At 38.1% G+C, this 27,368-nt stretch overlaps 1 protein-coding gene across 4 annotated transcripts in view; it reads right to left on the reverse strand.

The window, feature by feature from the left end:
- The window catches only part of ERAP1 (endoplasmic reticulum aminopeptidase 1), a 46,150-nt gene extending 21,185 nt beyond the window's left edge, over positions 1–24,965 (reverse strand). The window contains exons 1-6 of one of the 4 annotated variants that reach the window (XM_069085148.1): positions 24,956–24,965; positions 21,262–21,332; positions 8,029–8,593; positions 7,639–7,777; positions 4,977–5,111; positions 948–1,068 (exon numbers count right to left, since the gene is read on the reverse strand). In XM_069085148.1, coding sequence (XP_068941249.1) covers positions 948–1,068; positions 4,977–5,111; positions 7,639–7,777; positions 8,029–8,555 — 922 coding nt within the window. In that variant the 5' untranslated portion in view covers positions 8,556–8,593; positions 21,262–21,332; positions 24,956–24,965. Of the gene's footprint in view, positions 1–947; positions 1,069–4,976; positions 5,112–7,638; positions 7,778–8,028; positions 8,594–20,412; positions 20,565–21,261; positions 21,333–24,955 lie in introns of those variants that run through there. The other 3 variants (XM_069085147.1, XM_069085146.1, XM_069085149.1) reach the window with 3 other exon arrangements.
- Positions 24,966–27,368: the final 2,403 nt, after the last annotated feature.

A 27,368-nucleotide genomic window follows, 5' to 3' on the forward strand; every position in this document is an offset into this window, starting at 1 on the left:
GTCTGTGAACTTATTTTGTTAAAGGATATTGAAAGCTTTATTTCAATATAATTAGCTTTTCTTTGTAATCCTTTGTAAATGTATTTTACTTTATGTACTTAAAAATGGTATTCTAAGAAGGGATACAGACTAATATGCAAATATTCTTTGCATGATTGCACACATTAAACCCATTACACATGTAGAACAAATTGCTTACCACGGTGGGAAGGAGGAGGGAGGGAGAGAATTTGGAACTCAAAAAAATTTTTTTAATGTTAAAAATTGTTTTTACATGTAATTGGGGGGAAATGTTATTAAAGTTGGGGGGGGGGGAGAAGAGATTCATGAACTTCACCAGATTGCCAAAGGGTCCATGACACATGGTCTTAACTAACCCTTACCTAATCCAACTCCCTTTTATCTAATTCAGCTACTTGCCCCCAAAGTTATTCCTGATTGAACTTCATCTTTCTGTCCTTAGAGTATAGTATTTTATACACTCCTAGGTAGAAGGAACCCCTTACAGTGAATAGTTTGGGGCTAAACTGTCTTAATTATTGTCTTAAGATACCACTTCATTTTTCATATAAATACTGGACCAAATAGGTTTAAGGCAGCATGTAAAAAAGAAAATACATATTCTCTAATATTACTGAAATACACTTTCACAAACTTCTTCAGGGAAAAGAAAATAAACTAGTCAAAGTCTAAGAGTTTGATTCATCTTTAAGAATGCCTCCTTATTTTGATTCACAGGAACTGCACAGGCATCTGCTTTTCATGCAAACACGAATTTTGTTCGAAGAGCAAGAGTGTGGAAATTTGTACAGAATGTCATGCACACACCAGATTCTTTCATTCTTTGGGATAGTGATGAGCCAGTAATTATGTAGTTTGGTCTACCTCTGGGGCTCTGGGGTGCATTCTCACACTATATTTTGTAATCCCTCTGATTAAAAATTTACCTTGTTTGGGTAAAGGATATGGAATGTTGAAATAATCCTCATAAAACTCCAGAAGGGTAACTGCAGCATCCAAGGCATAGGCTGTTTGATTTATCTTTTCTGGTACAGCATACACAGAAACCTGGGGAAAAGGGCATTTGAGTATATCAAATAATTCAGCCACTTCCAGTTGCATCCAGGAAGTGGAGCTGACCCTCTATCCAGAGATATCAGTGCTTATCCAAAATTCAAAAGGCTAATGAGTAAGTGGCCAGCATCATCAGTAACTGAAAAAAAAAAATACTTGTCAAATTTTTAAGATGATAAAACCGGTGGTTTAAGAAAAGTTGGATTTGTGCATATCTCCAGAATAACAAAGCCCAAGTCACTTACAAAAATACTGTATAATAGAATGATACAACTCTCAGTTGCTTTGAATATATTTGTTTGCCTGTTGTCTCCCCCATTCCACTGTAAGCTCCTTGAGGGCAGGGATGACCTTTTGCCCCTTTTAGTATTCTTAGCATATAGTAGATACTTAATAAATATTAATTGATTGATTGACATATGATAATTGTTCCATCTTTCTAAAATATGCAGAGCAAATAATACAGATCCTATGCATAATCTAATTAGTGGCTGCTTCTTTCTCATCTAGCTAAACAGTTAGAAATATGTGGCAGTACTTTGGTTTTGCTTTTTTGGGGGGGTTAAGTGACTTGCCCAAGGTCACACAGCTAGTAAGTATGTCAACTGCCTAAATCTGGATTTGAACTCAGGTCCTCCTGACTCCAGGGCCAGTGCTCTATTCACTGCACCAACTAGCCACCCCTGTTTTGCTTTTCAAACAAAGGAACAGGTAACTTCAAACCAAAGATAGGGCATTATTTTACTGCAAGTGGTTTGGGTCAGGGCTTTATCACTTCTCTGTTCTATTTTAATACTCTTTGAAAGCATCTGATCATGTTATTTTATTCCTCAAGAAGCTTTCGTGGCTCCCTATCACCTGTAAGATAAGAATATTAGCTCCTCATTTTGGCATTTAAAGCCCTTCACATTTGGGCTTCAATCTATTTTGACAGACATTGCACATTACTCTACTCTACATAACCACATTTCTACTCCCTGAATGGGCATTCTCTTGCTCCTCCATTCATTTTATTGGGCTGGTCCTGATGCCTGGATGCATTCCCAATCTCAACCTCTTAGAAAGTTCATTTCAGGTGCTACTTCCTACCAAAAGCTTTTCCACATGGCCCTAAGTGTTGGAGTCCACTCTGTCCTCAAGTGATAGCAGGACCACTTATTTATGTAAATATTGCTCACTCCACTTCCCCACCACCCCTGCCCCAAGGAGAACTTCAGCTCCTTGAAGGCTCATTCTTTCTCATTCTGTCTGTATCCCCAGCACCTAGCACAGTGCTGTGAACACAGTCGGAGTTTAATTCATGCTTGTGGAATTAAAATAAATTCCAAATGACAAATATAGAAGTTATAAGGTAAGTAATAAATGTTATTATGGCTTCAGGTGACACACAACAATAATGTTTAGATGACAAATGTGCAAAGAATAGTCATCGATGGCTAGTAGTTAGCTAATATGTAAGCAGAAAGGCAAAGATGGGGCACAAAGCAAGTTATATAATCTGGAGGTCAGTTCCTTGAGGGCTGAGATTGTTTCACTCTGTTTTATCCCCAGCACCTAACACAATACAGAACCTAGCACAAAGGAGGCATTTTATAAAAGCTTATTGGTTAAGTGCCTTATAGGATGGAAACCTGGGGATTCTTGTTAAGCTAGCAATGTCAAGTTGGGGGGGGGGAGACTAAGAGAGGGGATTTTACCAATGAAGTCAAGATGGGAACCTCATTAACTGGGAATAAATGCTTAGAACTAACAAAATTTTAATCTTTAAAATCTTTTGTTTTAATTTTTTTATTTTAAATTAAATTTTAGTTTTAAATTAATGAAATTTTTAATATTTAAATTTAAATATTTAAAAGCTTCAATAGCCTCCCCACCCCTAATCTCCGAGTCACTCTGCCAAAATAAAGCCTGTAGTTCTAGTCAACTGGGAGTCTGATTATCAACTAGTCGCCAATTCCCCAAATGTCCATTCCCAACTCCCTACCTCCACCCCCCAGCATGACTCAGCACTAGTTCTCAACTTTGACCTAGCTGCATACCAGGTCTAGGCCACCACCCACCCCCACTCATGCCCACTCCTGCAATGCCTGGGCCTGCTTGATTCAGATAAGAACCTTATAGAAATCCACTGGGCTTTACCAGTTAGGGTGCCCCTTTTTCACCAGGGATCTCTGAGGGACCTGATTCATTTCTATTCTCCCTGACTCCCCTTCTGATTGTATCTCCCCTCAATATATCTAGCTGGCTTAATTTTCTCTTTGCTAACACCTTTATCTTTCTGTGTTCTGTATTAGTGCACTCTGACCTTCCTTGTACTACACTTTGAAACCCCAAACCTCAACTGAACTACATTAAGACCAAATATGACCAAAAATGATATAAAATTTTTAAATGAAACATTATCAAGCAGACTACAGCAACATGTCACAAAAATCATGCACTATGACCAGGTTTGTCATACTAGGAATAGAGACCAGGTTCAATATTAGATAACGATAAACATAATTGGCCATTAATAACAGGATCAACAAAAAGCATATGATTATGTCAACAGATACAGAAAAAGCTTTTTATAAAATATAACACCCATTCCTGTTTTAAAAATACTAGAAAGCATAAGAATAAACAGATCTTTCCCAAATATTACAAGTACTATCTATTTAAAAACCAAAAGCCAACATTATCTATAATGGAGATAGATTAAAATCCTTTTCAATAAGATTAGGGATAAAGTAATGATGTCCATTATCACCATTACTATTCAATATAGTGCTGGAAATTCTAGCTGAAATAAAACAAGAAAAGAAATTGAAGGTATAAACATAGGAAAAATAGAAACAAAATCATTGCCTTTTGCAGATGATAAGATAGTTTACTTAAAAAATCTTAGTCAGCTAAAAAAGTTATTGAAACAATTAACAACTTCAGCAAAGTGGCAGATTATAAAATGAACCCATGTAAAAGGTCAGCATTTCTTCACATTACCAACAAAATTCAGTAGGAATAGAATGTAAACCCCTAGAGGGCAGGGTGTACCTTGCTTACCTGAATTTATATCTCTGGTGTTTACTACAAGGCTTGGCACAAAATAAGAACTTAATAAATGTTTTACATATCTATTAATGGGAGAGATAGCTTAGGATAATTATGATCTGGAGTTTAAAAAAAAAGGAAAAGGAAAGCAAGGAAATGAGAAACTTGGGGAGATTTCAGTAAATCAAAGCTTCGGGGAAACATTTCAACTGAACGCAGAGATACTGCCAGAAATCTCTATTTTCAGCATGGGAGGAAATAGAAACTAAGAGGACAGGTCTAGGGATAAAAAGTGAAAATTAATGAAAGAAACCAAATTAGTGTTAAACTGATAAACCTATACAACTATATGTGCCTACAATTTGCCTCATTTATACACAGTCCAAGATCATTCACACTGCAATAACAACAACAAAAAATAATAATTCACTTAAAATAATTTGTTAATGGAAGGGTATTGAATAGGAACAAAGAAAGAGGTAAACTTGTGTTCCCAAGGCTGCAAAAGAAGAAAGAGAATCCTCTTAATTAGTGGGATAAGGAAAGAAGAGACAATCAATAGGAAGAAGTATCAGTAGGCTTCTGTTAGAGGGTGCCTCTGGAATTTTCATTATGGCAACAACAGTAAACACAGACAAAGAAAAATTAAATGGAGAATTAAATCTAAGTTAGGGTTGTCTTGGGTGCCCAGTCTTCAGTAATATATACTACTGGGGAGGGACTCTGAAGCCTACTAGTAAAGATCTACTTCTAGGCTAGCCTTGCAATCCTCAGTGAGGCTTGTTAATCAACAGCATCTGCTGAGTACTTATTATGGCAACTCGGGAATACTGTATAAAAAGGAGAGGTTTTGCCAGCCATAGATTTACCTTGACTCCACTTTTGGTCATCTTGCTGACAGACTCAAAATCCGAAATAATAAAAGCAACAAGGTAAGTGCTCATCTTCACGGTGACATCAAAGTGGTCTTCGATCAGTCCTTCAGCAATATTCACAGATTTCACCTAGAATCAGGACACCTGATTATTTATTAAATATTTCAAAGAATCACAATAAAGCTAAAAGAACAATTTTAAATGGTATATCAAAAATTTGATAGAATATAATAAGCTCCTTAAGGGCAGGGATTGACTTTACTTTTGTCTCTGTATCCACAACACCTAGCCAAGGGTCTGGCATATAGAAGACATTTAATAAATACTTCTTGATTGATTAATCATTATTATGTGGCACTTATATTCCCTATAGTTTCTTTCATTTTCTTTTCCATTATCTATGGAGATGCCTTAAAAAGTAAGGGTATGATGCACATATACAGATAGCCACATAGAACCATTCATTTCTAATTAGCCACATGGTTGATGCAAATATGAAAAATCTAGGAGAAGCCAGTAGAAGAACCAACGAAAACTGAGCTAGCTCCTTGATTCTGCTGAAATGTGGTTTGCTTTTTCATAGAAACAGCTTGTGAGAAAGTTCAGAAATGTCACACCTTATTTTCCCTAGTTCTATATAGAAAACTAAAGCTAATCTCTCTCAGATCCTGTTCATACAAGTCTCTCACAAATTCGTGTCCTTTTCAATATGGAACTAGCTGACTGAGAAAGATGAAAGAGCTTGGGGGGAGTTTCTTAAGCAGAACCAATCAAGAAGTTTGGCTGTTCTTCCTGTTAATAGTCAGCCAATTCAACTACTCTCTCTTGCCCCAGTCAATGAGGTTCCTTAAGCTTAATGAGGCCCCTTTGAAGATAGCCCACATAGTCTAGGGGAAAAAGGTAAGCATCTGAGGGTGGTCCTACACAAAAATTTTGTAATGGGTGGTTTTTCTCTGGGACATTCTCAAATTTCTCACTGTGCTTTTCTATCACATATTGGTGTCTTCCTTCCCACTTTACCCAAACTACCCTCTGAAAACTCCTAAACTATCTTTCCTTCCTCTTCTCATCAAGAATCTCATTCCCTTGGGGTGGCCAGGTGGCACAGTGAGTAAGAGCGCTGGCCCGGCATCAGGAGACCCAGGATCAGTTCCAGCCTCAGATACTTGGCACCCACATAAAATAACTAACTGGCCATGTAACCTTGAGCAAGTTACTTAAACCCAATTGCTTTAAAAAAATAAAATTAAATAAACAAACAAACAAATAAATAAAAAGACTCTCCTTCCCTTGTTCAACTCAATTCGACATTTAAGTGACATCCACATGCAAGGTCTAGATCTAGGCAGCTGGGGAAACAGAAATAAAAAGAGATAATCCCTGCTCTCATGAGGTATATATTGTCCTAGAATGAAGTCAATGAGTTCAGTTAGCACCAACACTAGGTGTTAGGAAAACACTCTGATTAAACTAATTTCCATTGACTACCAACTTGGGGTGACTCCCACATACTTTTATCTTTCACTAGTATATGCACTTTAGCATTTCATAAGGAAAATTCTAGTTAAACTACATGTGTGTTTACATGCATTGTCCAAGGACTAAGGATTAGTGGGGAAATGATTATTATCAGAATTCCCTGGGGGCTGGTTGTAGAGTTTTGAATTTGATTCTGTCCTTTTTACATTTTTATCAAGACTTGGATTAAGACATGGGAGATGTAACCTTAAACAAGTCACTTAAACTATTTTGAAACTCAGTTTCTTTACCTGTCAAAAGAAGAGGTTAGACTAGTCAGGAGTTGTTAACATGGGTATATGAACTTTTAAAATTATCTTGGTAGTTGTATTTAAATATAATTGACTTTCTCTTTGATCCTATGCATTTTATTTTATGCATTTAAAATAATTAATGATTTTGAGGAGGGGTCCATAAGCTTCATCAGACTGACACAAAGGTGGTTATGGACTGCAGGAAGCTCTAAGGTCTCTTTAATTGGTTGACTAATATCCCTACTACTACAAAATTAAAAGAAACACTGGTCATATCTATTTTGATTTTTGATTAAACATACTTAAATATTCCTTTTTTCAGGAAAAACTATGTTGTTACCCATTTTCATACGACATCAACATCACATGGAGCTAATAATATCTTCACTCATTTATTTCTGTTTCTCTAATACTCAGTTTATTGCAAAATATATCTGTAGAAAGAATATAAACTACCATTTAGCAAAATAACTCCATTTTTAGAAAAAAAATATTTTGAAATTTAATTTTTAATTATATAGATTTTTATAAATAATTTAAGAAATAATCTTTTAAAACTATATCAATTTTTTTCTAAAGCATTCTCTTCTTTCCTCTAATTTTGCATTAGTGACTTGAAATGATACAGACACTCAACCAGACATGCCCCTTAAATAGCAAAGCAATTTTCAAGGAAAATTACTAAGATATCTTTAACTTCAAGAGTGATTCTAGATGCAGAGACAAATTTGATAAAGATATAAAAGAGAACTTGGTGAGAATTTTTAAAAAATAGACAAGAATAAAAACATAGATTGAATGTGAGCTCTTACTGAAGGACCACAAGGCTGTGTTCATTTCTCATTTTTATTCTTAGAGTAAATTAAAAAGGAACAAAAACTTACTAATGGCATGTTGGAAATAGCACTGTGCTGTGGATCTCTTCTAATCTTGATTGAAAAACTAGCTTTAAAGGCTGGTTCATCGAAGCAGGGAAAGGCCATCCGAGCTGCCGTTGGCTCGAACTGTGTGGATGCTAGTACCCTATAATTAAACCAAGTAAAATGAAAAGGGAAGTGACTGAATTTATGGTTATAATTCAAAGTAATATATGCCCCCACCTCTCCTCCCTCCCTACTCTATCACTCCTGATCTGCAAAGTCCATGAATAAAGAATAACAGAGGAAATAAAGAGAAGGAAACTTAAAGGAAAATCTTACTGAATTTTTTTTTTAAATCACTGGGGCCAACACATGAAGCCTTTTCATTTGCTTATTCTGGAGAAAAAAAATTACCTCACTTCTCCCTTTTGCGTTCTATAAGAACTTTTGTAAAATCCACGTAAAGTATCAGAAAGAGTGGCCGTATATTCAATAGCAGCTATGTAGCCACGTCCGATCTGAAGGGGCTGATCCGCTACGAGTGCGATTTGCTGCCGGGGTGTATACTCTAGAACGGTCAGTGGCTGCTCTGCCGCATTATCTTGGCTTTTTTCTCGGAGGGTTGCCTTGGTGATCTGCAGGTGTTGGCTATGCAGAATGATGGAACTGGTTGGCTGATTGACGGTGATTTCTACTTCCGTGGCTCCCGAGAATGTCAAAGTGGTGAGATTGGCGTGGATCAAGAGGTTATAATGAACTGGAAGGATGTAGTCGGGAAGCCGCATCTTATTCCAAGGAAATGGAGCTCCATTAGAAGCTATTGGAGAATTTGTTTCCATGCTCTGGCACCTCATGGAATCCAACATGGTCAAGATAGTCAACAGTGAAGGAAAAAGAGACGATGCAGTTACAAGTGGCAACTTAAGTGGCAAAAAAGCCATCTTGTTCTTGCTCCTAAAATCGCCTGTTTGCACAGACCCTTGAAAGCAAAAGAGAGCATAGACATATGTAAATAATAGAGGAAACATAACTAAAGATAGCTTCCCCTCCTCTGCCCATCAGGGTCAATAGGTAATTCTCACTTGCCTCCACAAGTACCAGTTATCCCTCAGAAAAAATCAAATTGTCTTCATGTATCTTGTACTTTATTCAGGAAAGAAAGGTTTTCCATTAGGAAGAATCACTCCAACACCTACTAAAAGTAATCATTTGATTTTAATGATTAAAGTAAGCAACCTCTTATACCACATACCACAGTAAGCTCTAAATGGATATGTGATATGAATATAAAAGGGCCTACCCAAAAAATAGATTAGAATAAGTTCAATAAGATAGCTACTTTAGCAATAGATAGAAAGAGAATTCTTAAAGAAGTAATAAGAATTTATTAGGCAGTTACCATGTGGTCGATTAGTATATCTATTCAGGAGTGTGTTGGAGTCAGTTTAAACAGGCCAGAAGAACTAACTGTTAATTGTCAGTGTGAACATTTAACACAAAGGAAATCTACAAGCACTACAAGTCAGAGCTAGATTTACTGTTTTTGCTGATTGTCTAGAAAGTGCTGGAGAAAATGTTAATATGGCAAATTGAGCTTGAAAGCATGTCTTACATACATTCTCCTGTATCCTACCACACCATTTATATTAGGCACTAGAGTTAAAAAGACAAAAATGAAAGCATGGGGAGGTTGATGTGAACTGATGTGAAGTAAGCAGAACCAGGAAAATAATATATACGATGAATATAATAGTATAATCAAAATGAATTTTAAAATACGACTGAGTGCTCTATAATTATAATGAACAAGTTTGACTCTAGAGAGGAGTTGAAAAAATGTACCTCTCTCCCCACTTCTTTGAACACAGCTGTGAGATATTGTATATAAAAATACTGCCAGACATGGCTAGTTAAAATAATAGCAGCAAGCATTCATTTATAAAGCACTTTACAAATATCTCATTTTATCCTCACAACAACTCTGTGAGCAAGGTACTGTTATCATCACCATTTTACAGATGAGGAAACTAAGCAAGATAGTTTAATGACTTGCCAGTCATGCCATTAGCAAAATATTTGAGGTCAAATATGAACTCAGGTCTTCCTGACTCCAGGGCCAGCATCCTATCCCCATTGTGCCAAGAATTGCTTATTTCCTCTTTCTTTTTAAAATCTGTCTTGAAAGGGCTGACTCTTTAAGTGAGGGAGCAGGAATGATATATTTGTAAACAAAGTGATGTAAAAACAAAATGCATAATAAAATATCTCCCCTTTAAAAATGATTAATCAGTGCCAGTCACTGATGATAAATGGTAAGGTATAGTGTTGATTTCTCTGATGATCACTAATAATAAGATATTGATGATTTGTCAAAATAGGAAGTCATAATTTCACATTATCATTTAAGTTAAGAATAATTTTAACTGTTTAGGAGGATTCTCCCATAAACTGGGATCTGTTGGTAAAAATGTTAGTGAGCTGCTTTTTCTTTGATTAGGGAAATCTTTACCTTCCAGATTCTCTCCTTCCTTCCAAAGGCTCAAACAAAGGGGAGAAGGAATGGTTCATAAGGATACACCATCTCTCTTGTTTTTAAAGAGTATCAGTTATTGCTGACTGAATTGTCAGTATATCCTTGTGAGGCAAACTGGTGTTAGTCTTGGTCTTGAAGTTCCAAAGACCTAGGTTTGAATCCCACATCTGAGATTTACTGGTTCTGTGACTACAGGTAAATTATTGAACTTTTTTGAGTCTGCTTCCTCATCTATTAAAAAAAAACTAAAAACCTGGAGATGATGATGCTGGTAGGACCTGCCTTATGGAGTTTTTGTAAAGTTCAAATGAGAATGTAGGGAGAGGGCTTTGGAAACTTTAAAGTGTTACATAAATATCAGTTATTGTATCTATCAGTAGAGAATCAATGAAAGTAGCACTGGATGGCTGTGTTCTACTCCCCTACCCCGGTACATATTCCTTCAATCATCCATCATAAGGTTGTTGGTGAGGAGTAAATGAGCTAATATATATAAAGCATTTTGTAAACATTGGAGCACTACGTAAATGCTGACTTTTTATTGTTGTATTATTATTGTGGTTATCCATCCCTAGCTATTTCATATTTGACTAACTTCTCCATATCATCAAAGCATCTTCTATAGTATTTTAGTCCTTGAATTCTAAAGGCTTTCCACTGAACCCTCTGAAATCTCCTTTCCCAGAAGCTAGGGTTTCCTCAGATTTCTACTCTGTGTCACAAACTAGAAATAAGTAGTCACTTAACCTCATAGTCCCCATCATTTCTACCCCTCTCCAATCTATCCTCTACACATCCTCTACCAAAATAACCTTCTTAATAATTAGATGTGCTCAAGCTTGGTTGACAAGATTGGACTGAAATACTGGTAACTAACAAATTGTGGTTAATGTATCTTGACCTAGAGGGAAGTCTCTAGTGAAATGACACAGGGCTCTGCTCTTACTCCTGTTCTTTAAGATACTGAATAAATGTGTGGAAGTGCCCCTAAAATTAATATGTCAGTTTTATTTGAGTTATCTTACCAGGCAGATGCTCTGGACACAGAGTAAGCCTGTTTGCTGAAAGGAGCCAGTCAGGAGCCTTAGTGAGCCAAACTTATGCTCACTCCCAGAAGCCTTTGTTGGTATTCACTGGCTCACCTTGCTGAGCTGTGCCCCACCCCCAAACTGGCCCAAACCAGCCTTGCAGTCAACTGTTCCTGCAAAATATCCACCTGTTCCTGGGAAAGATTGTCCATTCCTTTTCCCAACCTCTCCCTGACCTCCCCTTTGTGGTTTTCAAGCATAACTCTTCCCTCACTCTCCTGGGCTATGGACTCCTTTATACCTTGTATGGGGGGGGGGGGGGGGTAGCACTAGAATCTAATTTTCCTCCTAATAAAACTTTTCTTCTTTCAACCCAGCTTGGACTCCTCTGCATTTTGAGGGTTGGGTTTCACCCAATTGACAAAGGGAATACTGATTATATTTTCAGATGACAAAGAGGTACGAGAGACAACTAACAGAAGAGGAACCTAAAATTTTGACCAGTTGGAAAAAGAGACCACATCTAACAATATGAAATTTATATATAAATGTCAAATTCTTGAACTTGGGTTCAAAAAAAATTTAAAAAAAATAGGTGGGGAGAAATTTAGCTATAAAAGCTCTTCACATAATTAAGACCTGGGAATTTTAGAGAGATTCAGGTTTGGTACTATTCAACAACAGCAGTGGCAGCCAAATGAGACATTAAACTACATTAATAAAAGCAAAATGGTATCCAGAATAATTCAACTAAACTCAATGGACATTTATTAAGCACCTGTGGTATCTAATGCACTAAACTGGAGTCTAAGAATACTAAAATAAAAGTTTCCCAAACAAGAGAGGTGATTATTGCCTCTAAAATCAAATATAATCTCCTTTGTTTACCTTTTCTTAAATCCTCCACAATCTAGCCCCAGCTTATCCTTCCAACTTTATACAATGTTCCTAAAGTCTGGACATATAGGAAATCTCATTAACTATGCATATTTTCAAGAAATGAAATGAATGAAATTTTCAACATTTTATTTAATTAGCATAAATTTAACCATGACAATTTCATATGAAATAAAAGCTTTCATTAGCTATTGGAGACTATTTTCCATATTAATGAGATTAATTTAATTAATTAATTAATTAGATTTCCTATGCTTTACCATGTCTTTCTATGAAATCTCACTCATGCTAATTAAATAAAATGTGGAAAATTTCTTTCAGGGTGGCTAGGTGGCACAGTGAATAAAGCACCTGCCTTGGAGTCAAGGAGGACCTGATTTCAAATCCAGCCTTAGACACTTAACACAAAACTAGCCCGTGTGACCTTCGGCAAGTCACATAACCTCAATTGCCCTACCTTCCCCCTCCAAAAAGCAAAAAAAAAGAAAATTTCATTCATTTCATTTCTTGAAAATATGCCAGTGTGATTTCCTATGGTCCATCATCTGTACCTCACACACAGTGCTCCTACATCATCTCTGCCTCTTGGAATCTATTGATTCCTTTAAAACTCTGCTCAAGTAACATCAGTCGTTTCTGATCCCCTTTTCCAATTGTTAGTACTCTCCCGCCCCCAAAAAAAATGCATCTTGTATTTATTTTGCAGGTATTTTACATACTTATTTATGTGCAAATCATCTCCCCTGATATAACATAAGTTCTTTGAGGGAAAGGACTACTTCATTTCGTCTTTGTGAATTTCCAGTAACTAGTACAGAGCTCAACATAATTAGTGCTTGTTGATTGATTGACAGCTCCTCTGTACTGGGACTACATCTGGAATACTATGTACAGTTCTAAGTGCCAAATATTAGGATAGTCTAGGAAAAATTCAGAGGATGGTGTCCAGAATGGTGAGATGGAATGAAACCATGAATGAAACCAAGGGTCAGATGATAGAAATGAGCATGCTTAACCAAAGACAAGGCTTAGATTGTACGTGAATATGTAGGTAAGTGATTTGACTTTTTCTGATGTGCATAGAGAGAAGAACCAGGCTCAGTAGTGGTAAAGAACAAAGAGGAAGACCTTGATTCAATAAACAAAAACATTTTGTAACCACTAAAATTATTCACTAAACCTCTCTGATGCCTCATCATGGCCCAGAGATCATGCCAACTTATGGAAGGTTAGGCTATTGAGTATTTACCTGGTAAGCATATCTTTTGTTCAGAGACAGCTCAGATAAATGGAGAGAGACATCACCAGAGTTGTTCACCATTTGATTCATTTTTATTTTGCCATGGAAAACCATAAAGACCTTTTTAAGATAGATAGAGGTTGAAATCTGCATCAAACACTCACAAAGTCTGGGATTCCTTGAAATACAGCGTGTCCCTAAAGTCTGGACACATAGAAAATCTCATTAACTGCATATTTTCCAGAAATGAAATTAATGAAATTTTCAATATTTTATTTAATTAGCATAAATGAGATTTCCTAGGAAGACAGAGGAGATGCATAGGAAATCTCATTAATTAATTAAATTAAATTAATCTCATTAAAAATGAAAAATAGTTTCCAATAGCTAATGAAAGTTTTTATTCCATATGAAATTGTCATAGCTAAAATTTATGCTAGTTAGATAAAATGCTGTTGAAAATTTTATTCATTTCTTGAAAATATACATAGTTAATGAGATTTTCTGTGTGTCCAGACTCTAGGGACACCCTGTATTTAAACTTTGTAAGAGTGACGGATAATAACAATATCTAGCATTTTTATAGCATTTTAAGGTTTGCAAAACTGAGACAGACCAGGTTAAATGATTAACCCAGAGTCATATAGCTAGTAAGTCTATAAGGTTATCCTTTAGTCTTCCTGCCTACAGGTCCACTTCTCTATACACTACACCACAGGTATTACTTGGGATTTGAGCCCTGGTTCTGCTACTTAGGACAGTTAGGTAGAGCAGTAGATACAGTGCTGGGCCTGGAATCATGAAGAGTCCTCTTCATGAGCTGAAATCTGGTCTCAGGCACTTACTGTGTGACCCTGAGCAAGTCACTTCATCCTGTTTGCCTCAATTTCCTCATTTGTAAAATGAGCTGGAGAAGAACATGGTAAACCACTCCAGTATCTCTGCCAAGAAAACCCCAAATGGGGTAAGGAAGAATCAAATACTGCTGAAAAAAACAACTGAATAGCAACAAATCTACTACTTAATAGCCGTGTGATTGTGAAAGGAGGCTGTAATTGTTTTTTGGCCCTTCTCATAAATGCAATACATCCCAACATAGGAAATACTGAATAAAAGGCCCTGAATGAACATTAGCCTTTTTACTGTGTTTATAGCATACTTTGGAGCCTAGAGACTGGCACAGAGGAGGTGAGTTAAATTAAAAATTGCAATGTCACCTTTGTTCTTTATTTAACCATGTAGTCCCTTATGAGATCCTTACCGTCACCTCTGAAGAGGTGAACCCCTGGGCTCTCCAGACACTGAAAACAGGCACTTAACTCCTTGAGGATAGATTACAAAATTAGCCTGACTTTTTTTTTCTCCTTCTCTTTCCTTTTTCCCCCCTCCTTTACTCTTTCAACCAATTACAATGCTCGAATATTTCCAACTGTAAATATGGTGTCGGAGGCAGGGGTATGGTGGTAAATGTTTAACAACCAGCTCTCTGGGGGGAAAAGTGTGCAACATTTGAGTTTAACCTACATTATTATTAATATTTTCTCTATAACTTTCTTAAATCTAGAAAAGCAACATAAATAACTGGCTGTGTAACCTTGAGCAAGTTACTTAACCCTGATTGCTTTAAAAAAAATGAAAAGCAACATAGCAATAAATCAAACCCTGCCATTTTCCAAGGCATAAATGCTCACACTAAAATTTTAACAATTGACATACAGAAAACAAATATACCTAGTTTTCCCACCCATCACAGCCCTAGAGCCCCTGGGAATTTTAAGGAAAAATCAGTTTAAAAAAAATCACTGCCACATGTCTGAGATAAGATTATTCCTATACAATGAAGGATGGCTGAGAGCTGTTTTGGAACTGCCATTGAAACTGAACTCAGGGCACACTCTTGGAGATTTTCAGCATCTCATGTCTCCAACCCAACTGAGGACCCAGATGGCTATAAAGAATATCTTTCAATAAATTTCCTTTCGATATGTATATGAACTCTCTCCCCCTTTTCCTTTATAAGTTTATATGCTGATTCAACACAAAAATCATCCATTTGGAGAGGCATTTGGCTGCCAAATGAGGGAATTTAAATGGATAATATTTCATCAATTCTCTTTTTAATTCTAAGAAAAAATCCTTTGGATTCAAAAATAGCATTAATTCAGTAACTTTAGCTTTCTAGGTCTCAGTTTCTTCATTTGTGAAACAGGGGCTTTGTATTAGATGATTTCTAAGATCTCCTTCAGCTACAAAATACTGAGTTTCTGCTCAACTTTCCAAAAATGAAAGGAGAGGTCTTATGAAATAGTAAGTTCCTAGTCCCTGGGTGTATTCAGTGGCCAAATGATTGCTTACTAGGTGTCTTCTTACTTTAAGATTCATTGATTCTGTAGGAATTTAATAAATATTTATTGAATAAATGTATTTAGTATTTCAAAAATTATCATTCTCTTCACCAGACTGTTCGAATGCTCACTCATTAATAACAGGTTAAATCTAGCATTTCATTCTTCCAACCTCCAGATTAATTGGAAAGACTTTGACCTTCCTGGTTTGGCTTATTTCTAAGAATGAACATTTCATTTAACATAAATTATTTCATAATTTTTGTCAGACTCATACATCCTAATGGATTATGATGGTGCTGCTAATAATTTTCTCTCCAAGTTCTGCAGACTCCAGTGAAATGTCTCAAAGGACCATCTCATTTACAGTAAATGACATCTGCCACTAGAAAAAAAATGCAATTCCTTTTAGTCCAAGAGGCCACCTTAATTCAAACATATAAGATTTGGGTTCTTTTCTTTTTTAATTTCCTCACATCCAGTACTCCCTCATTCCTCCTTTGCATAGTTAAGAATATATGCCATGCTCAGTTTTAACCCCAAGTACTATTTAGCGTTCCTGTTCTATAAACATTGATCCTTTCTTTTAAAATGAAAGAATCAAGAGTGAGTCTACAATACAAAATGAGGGAATAAGAAGAATGGGGTTTTGTTTTGTTTACATAACCGATCCTAAGGACACCAGCATGGAGTTTCAATTGTATTTCTCTGGTTATGAACTAATTAAGTTTAAGGATCTAGGAATTCCTCAAGGTGAATTTTGTTTGTTCAATCATCTCAGTCATGTCCCACTCCTTGTTACCCCATTTGGGGTTTTCTTGGCAAAGATACTTGAGTGGTTTGCCATTTCTTTCTCCAGTTCATTTTTACAGATAAGGAAACTGAGGTAAACAGTGTGAAGTGACTTGCCCAGGGTAACACAGCTAGTAAGTGTCTGAGGCCAGAAGATGGGTCTTCCTGATTTCAGGCCTGGCACTCTATCCACTGAACCACCTAGCTGTCTCCTCAAGGTGATTAGGAAGTTCATTATGGAAGCCATTTAGTTTTGTAGTATCATATATTTAATACAAAAAAGTATTTTAGAGGCCATCAACTCCAACCTCCTTATAAGGAGACTGGGGCCAAGAAAAGTTAAGTGTTACAATTAATCAGTAGTAGAGACAGGATTTGAACTCAGGTCTTCTAGCTTCAACTCCAATGTTCTACAAAACCATGATGCCTCTGCTCCAGATGCCTCCCTGGTAGCTTTACTAGGTAGCTTTGTCTTAATGTGCCTCACTGAAGAACACAAAGCCTAGGACATGTCTCCCTCACATCTGCAGAGAGAGGAGACAGTCAAAGGAGGCATGGGAGGAATAGGTCCTGGCTGTCCTCTGCCAGCTACCTACAACCACAAGCTCAGTTGCCTCTAAACTACTGAAGATGTGGCCATCTACACCACAGGCCACACTTTTTTAACTGGACACTCCATCTCCCATTGCTGTGCACTCATTCAAGCCATCCTGTACCTGAAATATCTACTTATTTCCTGCAGGATTCAGCTCAGCTGCCACCTCTTCTAGTAAACCCTCCCTGGGACCTCATTATTAAGGCTCTTTCAGTATTCATACCACCTTTTATTTATCTATATAAAGTTGCATTCCCTAGTAAAATACAAGCTCTTTTACAGTACAGGATGCTTGATCTTTATCTTTGTATTCCTAGTACCTTAAGTAAGCACTTAAAAAATGTTTTTTTAATTTAGTTGAATTATGATGGTTGAACTCTATTTGATGATTTTTTTTTAAGAGGAAGCTTCTAATGTATTTGGTGTTGACATGCTATCATCCTAAAACATCTTTCACAGTCAGCTTTGTCGGTGCTAATGCAGCCAGCTATCCATCTAACAGCTGCTTGCAAAAACAGGAAAAATTCCAGATACCTTTGAAGTCTCAGTAAGAAGAGAAGAGGAGACTTTTCAAAAGGAGTCAGAAGTTTCTTCCTCTCTACACTGGGGCCCCATAGAACTCTAGGGGCAGGGTGGAGCTGGGAGGTGGAGTAAAAAAGGAACCAAAAAGTGTGCCCTTTTTAGTGAAGGTTTTTAAATAATTTTGCTCATCTTTTTTAACTTTTGAGTTGTTTATTTAAACAATGGTTCCCAAATTTTTTGGTCTCAGGACCCCCTTACATGCTTAAAAATTATTGAGCACTCTCCATGGAACTCTTGTTAAACACACACACACACACACACACACGTATTTACTATATGAGAGATTAAAACATCTTAATATGATGAAAATAATTTTGACCTCATGGTTCCCCTGCAAGGGTCTCAGGGACTCCTGGGGGTTTCCAGAAAACCACTGATTTAAAACAATGATCAAAAACTTTCACTGAAACCAAAAATGATTCCAGAGGACTTAGGAGCATGCTACTCCCCTCTTGACAGGGAGTAATAGACCCAAATTGCAGAAGAAGATACAAATTTTCATAATGTGGACAATGTGGGGATCTGTCCTGTTTGACTATATAAATGATAGAGATTTATAATTTACGTACAATCCTCTCTAGTTGTACGACATACACAGAAGTGACCATTTTCCTTGGCATTTGTTAAATTCTGAATTTTTAAATGAGAGAAAAAATACACAAAAGAGGACACAGTAAAGCAGGGAATTGTGTTACTGTCATAAAATTTAATATCTACTTTTAAAACTACATAACAGAAGCTCACACTTCACATACAACTTTTTTTTCTATTCTCTTCAAAACCAAATGATCATGTTTGTTCAGTTCTTTATAAAAATTTTAAAAAATTGTAAAAAAAATTTTTTTTTAACTTTCATTGAGTTAGAGAAAAAGAAAGACTATTAATAGTTTGAGGTCTTTTCCCCACCTAATAAGTGTTTTACTAGAATTAGCTTTTTAATCCCTAATCAAGCTTTTCTGTGAATGTAGACAAAAAGAGATCAAGACTCAAAGATCTGACAACCTTTCTACAGAAATGGGTCAGAACTAGGGGCAAGAAAGATATACCTCTTGAATGAAGCTCCCTGGGGAAGTTTTAATGTCAAAAAATGTTTATCTCCATGGTCTAAATAATTTTGTGGTGTTACGAAACACGTCATGTTGAAGGCTCAAAGCCTCCACTGCTACAGTCAAGTCATTTCTCTTCCAGACTTGACTTTCCTCAACTATAAATGAGTGTTGGACAGGTCAATCTCTAAGGTTCTATTCAGTTCTAAATCCTTTAAAACCTTGTTTACGGCTGAATAAATGTCTCCTCCTGCCCTTATTTATAGGCCTCTGTGTTTCCCCAGGCCTTCAGAAGGAAAGGTGTCTCAATGTTATTTTTGAGGCATTTATTTTGCATTGTTTTGACATGAGAGTAGCTTCGAATAGGCAATTGTTAATTTTTCAGTGTGAGCATTTGCACCTTGAAAATCTGCAAATGATACAAATCAGGGCTTGATTTATTATTTTGTTGATTGCCTAGAGCAGGGGTAGGGAACCTGTGGCCTTCTAGGTTCTTGGATGCAGGGAACAAATCCTTTTACTAAAAGGGATTTGTTCAGTGAAGTTTGGGTTCAGTCAAAGGGCCACACATGGCCTTTAGGCCACAGGTTCCCCACCCTTGGCTTAGTCTTAAGAGATAAAGAAAATGTTATGGTTCTTTAACTTAAACTGATTTGATGGACTCCAATGGCCTTAGCTATATATGCATATGTAACAGACAATGATAAGGTGCTGTTACCAAGTTTCATAGATTTTTTTCAAGTAGTATAAGCTTTTCCATATGGTCCATTGATGCATGTAGATAAGATCAATGAATTCTCAAATAACAATTTTTTTCTCCCTTTCCATTGGAAACCCCAAGGAAAATGAGGAAACCATTTTTATTGGAGGTTCATCATGTTTGCTGCCAGAAGGTAATGTTTTTCAGTTTATTAAATTTTCACTTGGCCTTTTCAGTAAAATAGATTTAAGGGGGCTCATTAGCTATCTTTAAGGTTTGGTCAGCAAAATAAAAAGAAGAAAAAGGGGAGGAAGAGGAGGAGAAAAAGAAAGCTTTTGCAAAAATGTTAAGGTAGCATTGAAGACATTACTTATGAATATTGTAGTACTTTGTGACTATTAATTGTGAGATATGCTAGATTGTTAGTAATGACCACATAAAAAATAACGTGAAAAAGAAAAGGAAAAATTTTAAATACTTTGTGTCAAATTTTAAAATGCAAATTTAACTTAAAAGTGTGACCTGCATTTTTTTTTTGTCAAAGAGCTAACTGTTAAACATGTACCCACCATACCCTTACCTAGGACACTTACTTTTGTTTTCTTCAGCTGAATAAATTTTTCTTTAGTTTGAAGCAAATCTATCTACTTATGGTAGCTTTTCTCTGAACCACAAGAAATATAATTTAACACCTAGTAAATCCGAAATGAGAACCACTCAATTGAGACAAAAAACCAAAATGAAACAAAAACCCGTAAGAAAAAGTTGAGCTCTTTCTGCTTTTGCTATGGGACTTTAAACTGTACTGAATTAACTGTGAAAATCACTGAGAAAAGAAAAGTCAGAGAGGCTTGTTGGAACAAGAGGAGAAATGTTGGAAAGGAAAGACAATCTAATTAATCCTTTGTGGAAAAAGAAAGTGTAGTTATAAAGTCTCCTGCCTAATTTCACAGCTAAACTGGAAAACGATTACAAAGGACTTAAACTTGAACAAAACCAAGGTAAGTAGTACTGGAGGAAACGGGAAAAATCGAACTCACCAGTCCCTAGGAGACACAGGTGAGGGAGGAAAGGGAGATGCCCTCATACCAGCAATGAGAGCTCCTTAACCTTTGGCTCAATAAAGACCAGAAGACTACAATTCCCAGGAGGCCACGCGGCTGCAGCAAAAGTGGCTTCTACCTAGCCCCAGACTGAAGCTCCTTCTACTTCCCAGGCCTGACATCATCTAACGATGGAGCAGCATCTTAGTAAGATGCAATCCATCTGGGGGAAGGTCGCACGTAGGTCTGCGTGGGGCTTATCTGCAACCTGAGCCATAGCAAGGAAGGGGTTGGCTCCATGGGGACAGCGGTGGGACTTTCCAGGCACCCGGCCCGAGGGAAGGAGGATCCAAGTGGACAGGCGGGGCATGCCTCCCACACCGAGAGCTGTGTGCAGGCCAGAGCTGGCAACGGTCCAAGCTTCCCCTCTGACGACCATACGGCCGCGCTGCCGACTCATCCCCGTACTCCCGGGAACCACCGGCTCTGCCCTTGCAAAGCAATGTTCCCCACTCCCTGCGCGGACTCGTGGAGCGCCCAACCCCAGCTCCACACTGCATTGGGGCTGCTGTGAGAGGCGAGCAGGTACACTGCCCACCCAGCGGGTCCCCACCACTCCTGACCAGCTCGGACCCTCCCTGCACCCCTGATGCTGCAGGCTGGTGCGGAAGGCACATCCAGACCCCTGGCCTAGGCCTTACACCTCTTTCTGCCCCAGCCCAGGTGGGAGAGGAGCCACGGGGCAGGTAGAAGCCAGGAGCCCCAACCCCCCTTAGGGTCCCTTCTTCCTCACTCCCACTGGCCGCCTCCACACTCCATTTCAATACAGACTGGGTGGTCTTGTACCTGAGTTTCTGGGGCCCGAGCCCGCTGCCACACGCACCTCCTTTCCAGCTTAGGCCTCTAAGTATAAGACTGAAAGTGAAAGTAGAACCAAGAGAGAGGAAGGAAGGCCAGGAAAGGGTGCAGCTGCCCTCTCCCCTGCCTCGAGCAACGCTGGTGTCTGACATGGGGAAGGGAAGCTATCCTGAGATGAAGGAAAGAATAGAATAGGAAGATGGCCCTGGCTGTGTCCCGACCCCTGGAGTAATCCATAATTTCAGGCTCCAAGACTCTGCTATAACAGAATCAGCAAAGCTGTGGGGAGACACCTAGAAGTAACCAATTTAGGGTAGGGATTTGGCAGGAGGTAAAGCAATAATAATCCTCGCTATTATAATGCATAGCATTTCTACATACATTTTCCTACAACCTTATGAACTGTATATTGTAATCTTCATTTATCAATCTGTAAGTATTTATTGATCAGAATCCCCTAAATTGGAAGAATGCCCAGAAACCAAAACTATAAGTAGAAATACAATTCAACAGATGTGCATTAGTCATGATTAGTCCATTGTGTTAAGTGCTGGAAGAGATCCAAATAAATATAAATGAGACTGAGTTCCTTGCCCCAGTCTAATGGGGGGAGATGGTTTAAGTCAAACTGGAAAATTACAAAGGACTATGGATATGAAAACAGGTGAGGATGGAGTCAGGAAAAGCAGGATGGAGGAGATGACTTTTGCAGTAGGCCTTGAATAATGAGCATGTCCTAACTAGGAAGAGATGGAGGAAGGGCATCCCACATACCTGAAGGTCAGGAAGTTTGTAATATACTGAGGTAAAAGGAGTAATAGGTAAGAGTCTGGCATAGGAAACCACTGTATAATTACACTGGAGAAGAAGTTGGGAGTCAGACATTGACCCTAGGAAGTTACTTCCATTATCTGGATCAATTTCCTAATCTGCTAGGAAAAAAAAGGTGGGGGAGTAGATTAAATCTGAGGTTCTTAACCCTGTTTTGTATCATGGATCCCTTTGGGTGTCTGGTAAAGCCTGTAGACCTTTTCTCAGAATAATTTTTAAAAGAATAAAATAAAATACATAGGATTTCAAAGGAAACGAATAGTATAGAAATATAGTTATCCAAATATTTTTTAAAACAAGTTAAACTATTAAAAGGATTTGAATAGTAAAGTTACTGATCATGCCTTTGAACCATTAAGGATGAAGGTGGCAATATAACAGCTTGGAAGCAGAAAAGACAGCCTCTGCATTAAGGGACTGAATTGAGGAAGACAAAGAATGGCCAAGGGTCGACAGGTCTTTTAAGTAGTCATGGTGACCAGTAGAAAGGAAAAAGAATGAAGATTGAGAAAGGTTCTTAACTTTGTCCATCAAGTTTAGGATCACAGGGTGAGAGTTGGAAGGCATTTTAGACATCTCAACCAACCCCTTAGTGCTCCCAAAATTATGTACCTCAAGGATAACCCTCCTATATTTTTAGCTGGCCTAGTTCAGCTGCTCTTTTTAATTTTCTTTAGAGTACCCTCTCTTTACTCATATGGCATAACAGGGTCTATGATGCTAGAGTCTAAATGGGGTTGCTCATTATAATATGGTAAATAAAAATAATATACTTTGTAACCTCTTGAAGTTTACAAAGAACTCTCCTCAAAACAACACTCAGGTAAACAGTACACATTATTATCCCCATTTTACAGAGAAGGACACCGAGGCTCTTCAAGGTGAAGTGACTTGCCCACAGTCACACACCTGATAGCTATAATATGCAGGAGGCAAACAGTGCTTTGCTCCAATGTGATAACATCTAAGGGGAGGGTCACAATTCCTCCCTGGAACACATACTTTTGCATCAAAATAACCAAGTTCCTTCATCTTATAGTTCTGGGCCAGCCTTTTCAACAATATGGCACAATTGTCATCATCAGAAGGGTCAAACCACGGATTAAATGTGAATATATGTGTATGTACATATATACATAGACATACATAATCTAACTACTAATGCATTTTGGGACCAGGAGTTAAATACATATCTCCTCATTCCCAATCTAATACTCTTTGCTTTCTTGTCAAATAAATGGTATAGACAACTTGAATTAAGAAGAATCATCCTTTGCACTTGGATGATTAGTGAGGGTTTCACACAGGAAGCAGGATTTGAACTAGGCTTTAAAAGTTGGATAGGAATTTTATTATGAACAATGAAATAGCTCTCCTCTCCTTAAATTCCAACCCACCAAATTATCTTACCCATTTTCCTACAGTTTTATATGCTAATATTTCCATATGAAAGACACTGTCCCTTTTGTATAGGGACATTTTGGTTGCTGGAAGGGGCATAAAAAGAACATCTGTGAAAGAAAAACTTGATAAAAACCAACTTGAGAAGAAACACAGCCTCTAAGATAAAAATGACTATTCTGGGACCAGGTAGACATGCCCTTGAGATGAATGTATGGGAAAGGGTCTGTTTAAAGGCAAAGAAATCCCTGAGATAATAATGGCCGGAGGGTGTTGCCATCTGTCAGCTCTTGTACCTGTGACTATTTGAAGAGTTTTAAAGTTTTTAAGTAGAGACTATGAAAGAACATATTAAGGATTGTAGAGATTCATACCTGACAAGAAAAGATGAATTGTTGAGATTCAGATCATAAATTGGAGATGGGGCACTGCTTATATGGAGGCACTGATTCAAGATATTAATATTCAGAGAAGTCATCAGAAGAAAATTGGGAAGGGAAAAATAAGAGGACAAAGCTGAGCCCAGGAGGCAGGGACAGAAGGCACTGGAGAAGATGAAGAAAGCTGCTTCCCTACAAGGTGTTTTAGTTGCTTTGCTGGTAGCACTGCTCATTGGAGAGATGGGATTGTTTTGCTGAGTGTTGATTGGCTTGGAGGAGAGCTAGCTGAATTTATTGCTCTCTGGCTCCCTCTACAGCGTGACATAGGGGAAACCTCTCCGTGCCCTGAGGGACAGAGAGAAAAAAAAAAAAGCTTTGCATCTGCTTTGTTGTGAGAAGATGCTTGACTTTTCTGAGAAATGATTGGACAAAGTAGAATTGCCTGGTACCTGAAGAACTGATAGAAGCTGCCTGACTTTATCACTACTAAGACTTAAGAGGGAAAACATCCTCTGAGACCCAGAGCAAATTTGAGGAGTTTGGAAGTTTTTTGGCTTAAGGGCACTGATTGTCCAAGGAAAAGAGAAACACTTTCTTTTTTGTTTGTTTGTTTTGCTTTTTGGAGGAGGGAGGGTAGGGCAATTGGGGTTATGTGACTTGCCCAAGGTCACACAGCTACTTTGTTAAGTGTCTGAGGCTGGATTTGAACTCAGGTCCTCTTGACTCTATTCACTGCGCCCCCTAGCTACCCCTAGAGAAATACTTTCTCAGCAATCTTCCAAGAGTGACTCTATGCTAAAAGATTGTGTCACTATTTTAGCAGGCCAAGAGTAACCAAGAAGTGGCTTTGTCTAACAGGAAGTTATGGGGACCAGAAGGGAATCAAGTAACAGAAAAAATGGTGTTCCCCAGCAGATAATCCATGTTGCAGACTGTTCTATACAGAGAACCAGGTTATCAATGCCTGCTATCCAGAGCCCTGAGTTGCTGCAAACACACGAGTTTACACCCATATTTCCATATAAATTCATATTTACTCCCTAGGTTTCTGTAAATATGTAACTACTCTCCCCCATGTACACTGGTAGAAGAGTGTGAGCTGAGTTCTGGAATGGACTATTATATTTTTATTATTCCTGCTCTTGCTTTATAATGAGTGAATGTTATGATTGTTTCTGCTTTTACCTTTTATGGAGGGTTATGATTATTCTTCACTTTGCCTTTTACTAAGTGTTTCATGTCTAAGCTAATGATGTTATAATAATCATATTTCAACATAATTTGTTTCCTTTATAATGCTATGTATTTTATTTTATTCATTTAAAACCTCATTCTGAGAAGGGGGCCATAGACTTCAGCAGACTGCCAAAGGAGTCCATGGCACATACTCTAAGTTAAGAACCCTTGCCCTATGATCTAACACTATTAGCAATCTCTCCTCATCTTCCAGCATCTTTCCCAAGACAATGAGATTGTTTAGGTACACCAAGAGTTGAAGCTCATCAGATCACAGATCTAGCTATCTGGTCCAAACCCTTCATTTTATGGATGAAGAAACTGAGGTCAAGTAAATTAAGACTGTGATTACTTTCACTACCAGTTACTGGAATGTGATAGGTGGCTCTGAGATGCTTTCAAACAGATGCTCAAACTTACAAAACCAAACCATACAGATCAAGGCAGTCTTCTCTTTGTCTTCCTCTGCCATATGCATCTGGTGGTATCCACTATGTAAATTCAACATTAAGAAACACTGGCTGGGGCGGCCAGGTGGCTCGGCGAGTAACAGCACCAGTTCCAGTGTTGGGACGACCTGGAGATCAGCACCACACCCAGAAATAACTGGCCGTGTAACCTTGAGCAAGTTACTTAACCCCAATTGCTTAAAAAAAAAAAAAAAAAAGAAACACTGGCTGCCTAACAGACAGTGCAAGTTATCTTGAACCACTGGTATAGTAGATTGTTTTATTTTAGTCCTTTCAAAGTCCAGTAGTCCATACACACTTGTGTCTTTCCATTCTTCTTCTGTATCACCACTTTAGGTGATGCGTAAGGATTGTTTGGACTCCCTGAAGACAAAATCGACCAGAAAGTTTCCTAAGGTCTGATAAAGGAATCTTCCTAGATCATTCCCAGAACACTCAGTAGTCTGTGAGTTGTTCCTTGGGTGCATTTCAAACATGCATTAAGAACACTTTTATCTTCTTGCTGAGCTTCTGCTACTACCATAGCTTCTGCTCTTCTAGGACTGAAAAAAGAACCAAAGCCAAATTTTTTTTAGGATCCACTTATGAATTTGAAGAACCAGAACTCTCATGACCTTCATTGTCAAAACTTGTTCTGTCCTCCTTTAGATCTTTGCTCAGGCTTCACAGAAGGGCCAAGCGACCATGTATCAGATCCTAGCTTGTTGTATACAGGATCCTGCTAGCATATTGAACAGGCTGGAATTTGTTCCAATCAATACGGACACACTCTAGGGATCGTGGATGGATATGGATATAGTAGAACCATGATATTGTTTTCCTTCCCTTTGACACCCAGTCTCCTTGAGAAACTAAACTCTGAAACCATCTGTAAGGCTGGAAGAGTGTCTCTCCCTGCCCTCTACTCCACTCCTCTATTCCCTCCCCCCACCTCCTCACTCCCTTACCCCTCACCCGAATGCCACTAGGCACCTCCTTTCTGAGGTGGAACTAATCTCTGTACCTCTTCTCTATAGTATCTGCATTCTGAAAGGGACAGAATAACTAGGGGATCACTCATGAAATTAACTCCAGATGCTGGTGGCAGTTTATGGGGGGGGGGGGTCCTGATCATTCTGCATGCCCCAAATGGGGTTGGACCACTTGGCTACTCTGAATACTGGTTCTGCTCACTATGCTAATTGATATAACTCAACCAGATAGAAATGAAATTGTATCTGGCTGTTCTAGTTATTTACAGGTGTGGGAAATGGTACTTTTTGCCCACTTTGGCATCAGGGAGGGAGCTAAGGATCAGGAAAACATGATCATAGCCGTATTAGTCTCTGCTTCCTTCTCCATATTTATGATACTTTCTCATCTCTTTTCTGGTATTTTTTTCTGACACTATAGTCATATCCGTTTAGATTTTATATCTCCCAGGAACAAAGTATCCTGGGAAAATGGACAAAATCATATTAGAAATGTCCCAATAATGGCAGTTGCTGGGAGAAACCACGCAGATAAACCCAAGGCCACATCTGTTCAAATGCCTTTTATAATCATATGTCTCTTGAGACAGACATGACAGATGAGCTGGGCCCAGAGTCTACTAAAAGGAGGAAATCAAGCTGTATTGCATTTGGGAAAAGGAATAACATTTTCAGTAATGCCAGAGACAGCTGGGTGGCACAGTGGATAGAGCCCTAGCCTAGAGTCAGGAAGACCTGAAGCCATAACTGTATGATCCTGGGCAAACCTCTCTTTGCCTCAGCTTCCTCATCTGTGAATGGGATTG

This window comes from Petaurus breviceps, unplaced genomic scaffold (assembly GCF_028583685.1).
Source record: "Petaurus breviceps papuanus isolate PSGF00001 unplaced genomic scaffold, PetGlider_PUasm1.0 175, whole genome shotgun sequence".
NCBI lineage: Eukaryota > Metazoa > Chordata > Mammalia > Diprotodontia > Petauridae > Petaurus > Petaurus breviceps.